At 44.3% G+C, this 9,879-nt stretch overlaps 1 protein-coding gene across 7 annotated transcripts in view; it reads right to left on the reverse strand.

Moving 5' to 3' along the window:
• SNX24 (sorting nexin 24) overlaps positions 1 to 6,192 on the reverse strand; it is a 171,107-nt gene extending 164,915 nt beyond the window's left edge. Inside the window, exon 1 of one of the 7 annotated variants that reach the window (XM_055549691.1) lies at positions 5,699 to 6,192. In XM_055549691.1, the coding sequence (XP_055405666.1) occupies positions 5,699 to 5,758 (60 nt within the window). In that variant the 5' untranslated portion in view covers positions 5,759 to 6,192. The remainder of the gene's footprint in view (positions 1 to 5,698) is intronic. The other 6 variants (XM_055549708.1, XM_055549645.1, XM_055549670.1 and 3 more) reach the window with 6 other exon arrangements.
• Positions 6,193 to 9,879: the final 3,687 nt, after the last annotated feature.

Raw genomic sequence — 9,879 nt, forward strand, 5'->3', positions numbered from 1 at the left:
GATACAAAGGAAGAAAAGTGCCCTCTGAAGAAGCATCCTCTCTTCCTCTGGATGTTGTAGAATACAATGTTTTTGTTTTTTTTTAATCTGAAACATGTTACCATTTTGTCACTAGGTGGAAGCTTCTCTCAGGATGAAGGGAAACAGAGAGAGAAAGTGGCCAGGCCCCCTTACTCAATCCCTCCATCTCATTCTCACAAATATAAAATGGCAGTAATAATACTTGCCACAGATCACTGTTAATTCTCAGGCAATATCTGCACTGGGGTTATATTAAAAACAACAAAAACAACTAAGAGTTGGGATGATATTAAGGTTTTGCTAACCTTGCAGTAACATTTACCTTTTGGTTATGTTTCTTTAAAGTCTAGCTGACAGATATTCACAGTAAAATATTTAAAGGTGAGATTTTATTTTGGACTTGCTTTAAAATACTGCAGAATTGTTTTAAATGTAAGAATGAAAGGTGGTGAATGAAATAAGTATTGTAAAATATTGAAGGTGAGTAATGAGCAAATGGTGGTTCATTATATTGTTCAATTCGTGTATTTTAACCCAGAAAATATTAAAGTAACCATCCCTACATAGATCTAAATATTATGACCATGTATATATGGAGGTGCCTTATGCACTAAGAAACATGATAGAAAGTAAAGCAGTGAAAGAGTTGAGATCTCAAGAAAAAGACATATTTGTATAAGCACAACACACTGAATCACACACATATAATTAAAACAGACTTGAAAATCAATTTAATTCAATGCCTTGATTTTTACAGCTATGGAAAATGAAATCTAATACATTCAGACTTTTATGTTGTTCCCTGAATAGTCTTTCTAGTTTTCTTTTGTTTTTCTGTCTCTCTCTTTAGTCGCTAGGCCATGTCCGACTCTCGCAACACCATGGACTATAGCCCGCCAGGCTCCTCTGTCCATGGGATTCTCCAGGCAAGAATACTGGAGTGGGTTGCCATATCCTTCTCCAGGGGATCTTCCCAACCCAGGAATTGAACCCAGGTCTCCTGTATTGCAGGCAGATTCTTTACCAACTGAGCTATGAGGGAAGCCCATTTTGCTTTTACTAACCATGTATCTGAAAATGGAAAATATCAATATTAGCCTATAGGATGGGCACCCAGGACCTGCTTACTCTCATGTCCAATGGACTGTGCTCCATTCTCTCCTGGAAAGGCCAGAGAGTTGCATCCAACACTGTGTTCCTTGTAAAGTGTCTACTCTTCTTTCTCTTTCTGCCTCACACCCCTGGGTTTCCTTGTTGCTCTGGCTGCTGTGCTGAGAAGGGCTTTACCTTCAGTCCTGCCTCCTTCCTCACTTTTACATGCGTTTCCTGGGAAGAGCATCAACTTATATGGTTTTTTCCATCTTTGATGCTAAAAGACCCCCTGGAGCCATATTTCTAGCCTTGACCTCTCTAATTATCCTGAATTCCAGAACAAAATAGCTTCATTGGCCACAAAAAGGCCCAACCGGCCCCCAAATGAAACTGACTGCGTGCCAGTTCTTTTCTGGTCACTGGCACCCCTGTTCGCAAGAGTCACCCTGATGCCTCACATCTAGTCACTAGACCCTGGGGATTCCTGTAAGACCCGCCCCCTCCCTGCCCAGTTGCCTTAGTTCAGCCTTCATCCTCTTCTTTTTGGTCATTTTGCAAGCATCTCCTCCATGATTAATGCTCCAGGGTCATCCTTCTAAATGCAAAGCTAGTCATGTTACTTCCTTCCTTAAAACTCCAGCGACGTCCCATGGTCTGAAGCTGAAGTCCAGACCCCTTTATGGTTCTCAAAGCTAGTGAGCTGGTCTCTCCTCCACACCTCTCTCCATCAGGAATCACTTGGCACCAGCCCGGTCTAATTCGAGAAGCTGTTTCACACCTCAGGATCACTGAAGCCCAGTGACCTCTCTCCAGTGACTGACTGTTCTATCAGAAGACTCAATCATTCACTATTTACAGTGAATTTTCACTATGGATAAACCCTGGACAATATGCATGAGCCCGGGACAACATGGATAAGCATAGAAGACTGACACTCTCCTAGCCTCAAGAAGCTTATAGCCTAGAATGGGAACAGATATTAAATAAACACACAGTGGAGGGTGGGCCTGGGATGGGAAGGGTTCACCTGCACTTTGTTACAATATCCTTTTCTGCTTCTTTGTAAACTACAATGATGTAGAAGTGTCCTTTTTGTTGTTGCTTTTGTTTGTCTATTTGTTTTGGTGAATCTGGGAGTTTAAAATGCCTTTTCCCCCCCTCACTGGGTGAAGAAATTTTGCCCCGCACTTCCTCTTTTTAGAATTCACAATCCCAGCAAAAACCTCATCAGATTTCAAAAGTCAGCATTCCTGAGCACCCTTCCCCCACCCCCAGCACACCACCCTAAGGCAGAGCAGAACTGCCCAGTTCCTTCTCTTCCTCAAGACTCTAGCTGACATTAGCACCCTAACTCTTCTCCACCTGGCCCCTGCAGGATGGGCTGAGAGTCCCCAAGGAAGGAACAAGATCCTTCCACCATTCAGTTCCCCACCTAACGAACACAGTGCAGGCCCACAGTAAATATTTAAATAATCAAAGGGCAAACATTCACTCTTTAAAGGTAAATTACTTTGTACACAGAGCATAACTTTGCATATGTTTTTTGAATAACAGGGCTTGAGCAATACTGATAAAAACTTAGAGGGCCAGAAGTACCCCTTCTATTTATGGTTCTACAGAAATCCCAGTAGCTTGCATAAAAAGGCATGTATAGGGATGTCTTATTTCAACATATTTGACACAGTTGCTAAAAAATTAGAAGCAAATGTCAACGGTCATCAGCAGAGATCTGTGTAAACAAATTATGGTACATTCCTTCTGTGAAATATCCCTTTGCTATCTATCACTAAGAAAGATACAATACCGTCCATATTGACACCAAAAGATATCTATAAGTTATATGATGACAGCTATAGTGAAATCTTGCTGTTTATTCTAAAAAAGAAAAAAAAACACGTTTTCATAGCATAGGGAGTAAAGTCTCTAAGAAATTATCCCTATGCCTTATCTCTGAGAGCATGGGACAAGAAGTAAGGAGAGAAAATCATACTCTACTTAAAATGTTCTATCACCGAACTTGTTAGATTGCAAATTAACATTTCTTAAATTTAAAGCACAGTCACTAAAGTAAAAATGTACCTTTTACAGTAAAATATATGTTATTTGGAGACTTCTGAGGTGGTGCTACTGGTAAAGAGCCTGCCTGCCCATGTAGGAGACGTAAGAGAGTCTGGTTCAATCCCTGGGTTGGGAAAACATGCAAACCCACTCCAGTATTCTTGTCTGGAGAATCCCATGGATAGAGGAGCCTGGAGGGTTACAGTCCATGGGGTCTGTGTTGGACACGACCGAAGCGACCTAGCACGCACGCACATACATGATTTTTACCTAGGAAACTGAGATTAGAACTGAGATTAAACTTTTAAATTCTGGGTTTTTGTAAGAAGGTGCTAACTTCTTAGCATCCAGAATAGAGACCCACAGTAGGCACTTCAGTTAATATCTGCTGAATGAATAAACTTCCAAACAATTACAAAGCTGTTATGCCAAGGATACAAAGTATCTGCTTCACAAACTCACAAAGGAAAAAAATCACTTGCAGAAGTAACAAACTGCTACCAACCTAAATACATTAGGATTGTTTTTTTGAAAGTGAAGTAAAAGTGAATTCGATCAGTCATGTCTGACTCTTTGCGACCCCATGGACTGTAGCCAGCAGATTCCTCCATCTGTGGTATTTTCCAGGCAAGAATACTGGAGTGGTTTGCCATTGCCTTCTCCAGGAGATATTCTCCACCCAGGGACTGAACCCGGGTCTCCAGAATTGCAGGCAGATGCTTTACCGTCTGAGCCACCAGGGAAGTCATTGTTTTTTTAAATAAACTTTCAAAAGCACACAAGCTCTCCTCACAGAAGCAATCTTCTAACTACCAAGTTTACCAAGACAAAGGTGCCTTCCAAATCAGTTTAATCCACAACCTGGAGTCTGGCACATGGCTGGCCATAACACCAGTAAAAAAAGAAACATGAAAACTTGGGTTAAAAACACAGATCCTCTAATGGAAGAAAATCAATCATTCTGATTCACTTAAGTGCTTATTTGAGAAGGTAATTAACTTTTAGCTTGGACTACTGAGACCAAGGGCTGTGACAGCAGCCTTTTTATCTCCAAATCCTTAAAGAAGGCCCTAAAGATGGAAGGCCTCCCATGACTGATGATGCTGACTGGGGCTGGAGGGACGGGTGAGACACCTGAAAGAATGAAAGACGACCAGGGGTTTAGGCCTAAGGAAAAAGCCTACATAGGTTCACATTCAAATTCATCCCCCTCCCCCCTTTAAAAATAAGATATGGTACATTTTTAATCAAATTCATAACTCATGTGTTTATATAGATAAGGGCCACGGAGCTCAGCTCTATCTTGGTTGAAGTCTCCCCACCCCACCACCAAGGGAAGGGACTTTGGGAACTTGTTTTGGGGGTACATGGACCCAGCAGTCTACTAATTCTAGAAACCCACATACTTCTTGAATTTTCTTTTTGCAATCATTACTCTTAATTCTAAAAACTCCTTTGAGAAGGTGAATTAATCCTCCTTATGAAAAAACATGGGTCCAAATAAGCTATGACCAAAACCCAACAATCTTTAGAGGAGACTGAGATTAAAATACTGCTCTGCCAAATTAATGCACTGGAGTTCAGCGAGTGAATCAGAAGTGAATAAAATAAAAATTCTTCATAGTGCCCTACGCAAGTCCTTCCAAAGCCTACCAACTCTCTAAATGGAAATAAAATTGTCCAAGGTCAACTCCAGGGTGAGGCATTTCCCCCTCTAGCAAAGACTGTCTAGATGAAGATGTCTAAGTTCCCTGGGAAGTCAACTGTTCCCATACTGAACTTACCACCCAGAGGCTCTAGGCACGGTCCCTGCCCTCCCCGCCACTCCTCCCTGCCACTCCTCCACTAGTGAAAGCGGGGATCCTGTTTCTCATTCCTGAGACCGCAGTCCCCCTAGGTATAGAACAGGTGCTCAGTGAATACCTGACTTTGCCATTTCAAGGCACTGCAGAACTAGAAACAGCAAACAAACAAAACTTTGGAATTCATCTAAAAGCAACACATGTGTTCACTTGGGCGAATAAATTCTACAGATGATTATTTTTCTTAATGAGCATGTTTTTCATCTGAATGAATCCCTACCGAACTTGGAAACCAACAGCATCAGCCCGTCGCAAAAGCCACTTGTCTGGACGGAGCGGGCAGCCGAGCCAGAACCAGTGCAGCCCATCCCGGGCTCCAGGGGGCGGGCGGCGGGGAGAACAGCAAGCGCCGCGTCCGAGGACTCGACTCCCGGCGCTGCAGCCCGGAGGCCGGGAGCGGGGCTGGGAGGGGGAAGGGACCAACCCGGGGCGCCCCGGGAGCCCGCCGCCGCCGCCGCGCCAGGGAGGGGGCGCCCGTTTCCTTGACAACCGCGCCCGGGCGCAGCCGTCCCAATGGGCCGGGGGAGGGGAGGAGAGGAGGGAGGGGAGCGAAGGAATCCCCCCCACCACATACACACAACCCCGCGCAGGGGCAGCGGCGGCCGGGGGCACCTCCCGGGCTCGGCAGCCGCAGGTCCGGCTCACGGGGCCCTGTCCGGACCTACCGTGTACCCCCGCTCCAGGTCACTCTCCTCGTAGCGAAAGGACGGGATGTAGACCTCCATGGTCGCGCCGGCCGGCCGGCGGAGGGCGAGGAGGGGCGGGCTCACAGCCGTGGCCGCCGCCCCGCCCCCGGCCTGGCCGCCCCGCCTCCCTTCCCCGAGCCGGCGGGATCAGGAGACCGCGCAGCTCGGTCCCGGCTCCGCCGCCGCCCGCCGCCCCCAGGGCGGCCTGGGGCTCTCTCCGGGCGCCTGGGTTCCAGGCCCGAAGGGCGGCGGAGATCAGCTGGGCCCGGAGGAGGCGGGGCCTGGAAACCTGTGAGTCTGCAGAAAAGGGGTGTGCGCGCCACCGCGCCAGGGACAGGGCCGCACCCAGGCGCTCCCTGCCCTGGAGGCTCGAGCAGGCACTGGATTTGCAGTTGGCAAACCACCACCCGTAACAGATCGCAAGACAAGGAACAGAAAAGCATGGAGCTTCTGGATTTTGTTTTGGTTGGTTGAGTTTTCGCTTTAACTCTCGGTTGGCATGAACAGCAGCGAACCCTGCACTACTTTTACCCAGACTTTACTGTTCCCCTTCGATGCCAGGGTCAGCGTCTAGTTCTGAGCCGTCGAACCACAGAATTCAGCGTCTAGTTCTGAGTTAGCCGTCGAACCACAGAATTCAGCGTCTAGTTCTGAGTTAGCCGTCGAACCACAGAATGCAGAGGCCGAAAATCGGCTGCTCACGGAGACAAACATTCTGACTTCTTGCTCCAGTTCTAAAATGCTGTCGGTATAGACTTTCTTAACTATAAGAGAAAAAAGAAGAAAAAGAAAAAAAAAAAAAAAAAGAAAGGCAAGGGCTGGAATGTGCCCCTCGGGCCAGAAGCTAATTACCTGAAAGTACCTGAAAGATAAAAGTGCTCCAGTTGAGCAATGTGGTTATCAGGATACCTTTGCAAACCATGAGTTTCTTTCTTAGGTTAGAGCAGGGAGCAGAATAGAAACTTGAAGGTGAGTTGTACAGAGAGCTTCTTGGGCTGCAGGTAAATGGCTCTGCCTAGTTTGCTCTTGAGGCCAGGGGGGGCCTTTCAGCTTGAAACTCCTAAGTTTATGATGAGACCTTAGTCATGGAAAAGAGGACTAATCAGGCCTTTTGCTTTAAGAACTTGTCTGATGTGGACCTTAACCTCAGATGAAGCCCTCACCCACACACTTGCAGCTCCAGGTTGTGTCTGCCCCTCAGAACCCCATAGGCTGGGCCCTGTGAAGACCAGCCCTCCTCTTTTCTTCCACTGGCCAACACCTCTAGATGTGACAAATAGCTCTGTGGGCTCCACGCTGCCCAGGTTCAGAGCCCAGCTTGTAGGTTCCCCTTAGCCTCTGTGACTGTATCACACTGTGCCATGTACTTACCTGCCTTACCCGCTAGATTCTAGACAAAGTATTTAAAAAAAAAAAATTTTTTTTTTTAATCCCTTTCTTGGTATATTGCTAGACACATTTTTCTTCAAAGTTTTATATAAGCATTTAAATACTCTTCTTTACAAAACCAATGGGATACAGCAGTTACCACGTGGGATGTTATTACATCCCATGTCTCATTTAAGCTTCGTGTGAGGAAGTGTTATGTACAGTAGGACTTTAAAGGACTAAGAAGTAGTATTCCTGTTTTTATTTTAAAATAATGGCTACTGATGACAGCAGACTCCACCCCCAGAAACAATTTCAAGATTGGTTGAAGAGTATAATATAAAGACTGGTTCCAAATAGGAAAAGGAGTACATCAAGGCTGTATATTGTCACCCTGTTTATTTAACTTATATGCAGAGTACATCATGAGAAACGCTGGACTGGAAGAAACACAAGCTGGAATCAAGATTGTCAGGAGAAATATCAATAACCTCAGATATGCAGATGACACCACCCTTATGGCAGAAAGTGAAGAGGAACTAAAAAGCCTCTTGATGAAAGTGAAAGTGGAGAGTGAAAAAGTTGGCTTAAAGCTCAACATTCAGAAAATGAAGATCATGGCATCCGGTCCCATCACTTCATGGGAAATAGATGGGGAAACAGTGGAAACAGTGTCAGACTTCATTTTTCTGGGCTCCAAAATCACTGCAGATGGTGACTGCAGCCATGAAATTAAAAGATGCTTACTCCTTGGAAGGAAAGTTATGACCAACCTAGATAGCATATTCAAAAGCAGAGACATTACTTTGCCAACAAAGGTTCATCTAGTCAAGGCTATGGTTTTTCCAGTGGTCATGTATGGATGTGAGAGTTAGACTGTGAAGAAGGCTGAGCACTGAAGAATTGATGCTTTTGAACTGTGGTGTTGGAGAAGACTCTTGAGAGTCCCCTGGACTGCAAGGAGATCCAACCAGTCCATTCTGAAGGAGATCAGCCCTGGGATTTCTTTGGAAGGACTGATGCTAAAGCTGAAACTCCAGTACTTTGGCCACCTCATGGGAAGAGTTGACTCATTGGAAAAGACTGATGCTGGGAGGGATTGGGGGCAAGAGAAGAAGGGATGACAGAGGATGAGATGGCTGGATGGCATCACTGACTCGATGGACATGAGTCTCAGTGAACTCCAGGAGTTGGTGATGGACAGGGAGGCCTGGCGTGCTGCGATTCATGGGGTCGCAAAGAGTCGGACATGACTGAGCGACTGATCTGATCTGATCTGATCTGATAATGTAAATGAGGATTGTGTAATCCTCAAGAGTATAATGTAAATGAGGTCTCAAGAGTATAATGTAAATGAGGATTGTGTAATCATAAAATCTTTGTGCTATAGATTGCTGATGAAACTTTTAATATGATTTTTATATGATCCTTTCACAACAGCCTGCTAGTAGCCTGGCATATGTATTTTTGTCTGGCGGCATAGCTCACCTATTTACCTTTGAATTTAAGAGTCAGAAATGTATGGGTCCAAGAAAATCTGACAAGTGGTCCAAATGAATCTTTTTTCTTTTTCTTTTTTGCTGTATTCTACTAATAGCTGTATATAATTTAATTTTGCCTTGCTGAAAATATATACAGGTTCTCAGGTGTGTTCTTGAGGGACTAAAAGCTCAGCTGTAACTGTTATTTCAATTATTTCAGATGGCATAATTAAAGCTCAGAGAAGATAAATAACTATGAAATTGAAAGTGAAAGTCACTCAGTTGTGTCCAACTCTGTGACCCCATGGACTGTAGCCTGCCAGTCTCCTCTGTTCATGGCATTCTCCAGGCAAGAATACTGGAGTGGGTAGCCATTCCTTTCTCCAGGGGATCTTCCCAGCCCAGGGGTTGAACCCAGGTCTCCTGACCTGGGCGGATTCTTTACCATCTAAGCCACCAGGGAAGCCCAAGAATACTGGAGTGGGTAGACTATCCCTTCTCCAAGGGATCTTCCTGAGCCAGGAATTGAACTGGGGTCTCCTGCATTGCAGGCAGATTCTTTACAAGCTGAGCTAATTATTATTCTAGCTAATAATTAGAAGAGTTAAATTTCTAATCAAGTTCTGTGGGTTAACCACTATAAAGGAAAGAAGAGAATAGCACTAAAGTAAGAGAACATGGCAATGTATTATCCTGATGTTCTTACATATCTTCTCTACACTCTGACAGGTCAGCTAAATAGTATCTCCTCACAACATTAATAAAAATACATGGCAAATACTATATAAGAAGTTGTATACTTAATATCTGTTAATAAAGGCAAAAACATTACATAAGAATATGGACTTCCCTGGTAGTCCAGTGGTTAGGGCTCTGCACTTCCACTGCAGGGATGGGGGGAGGGTGGAGGGGAGAGAGGGGAAAAAGAAGAAAGAGAGAAAAAAATTCTGCTGGAATCAGAGTATGAAATCCATGCACTGAAAATACAACACCTAGTATTGGGTAGATAAATATTTCAGCATATTTAATGATAAACTGCTTTAAATACCAACTTATAAGTACTGACCAATATCTATCTAAAATATATTATTTATTCAACATTCTGTTATAAGACTAGCATATCATGACCAAACAAGATTTATTCCAGAAATATAAAGACAGTTAAACATTAGAAAATCTGTTGGTATATATCTTAACATTGTCAGATTAGAAAAGAACAAAGATAAATGAGTATGCCAGTAAATTCTGAACCAACATTAATAAACCAGTACACCTCTTCCTAATAATTCTTAACAGCCTAGAAACAGCAAA

This window comes from Bubalus kerabau, chromosome 1, assembly GCF_029407905.1.
Source record: "Bubalus kerabau isolate K-KA32 ecotype Philippines breed swamp buffalo chromosome 1, PCC_UOA_SB_1v2, whole genome shotgun sequence".
NCBI lineage: Eukaryota > Metazoa > Chordata > Mammalia > Artiodactyla > Bovidae > Bubalus > Bubalus kerabau.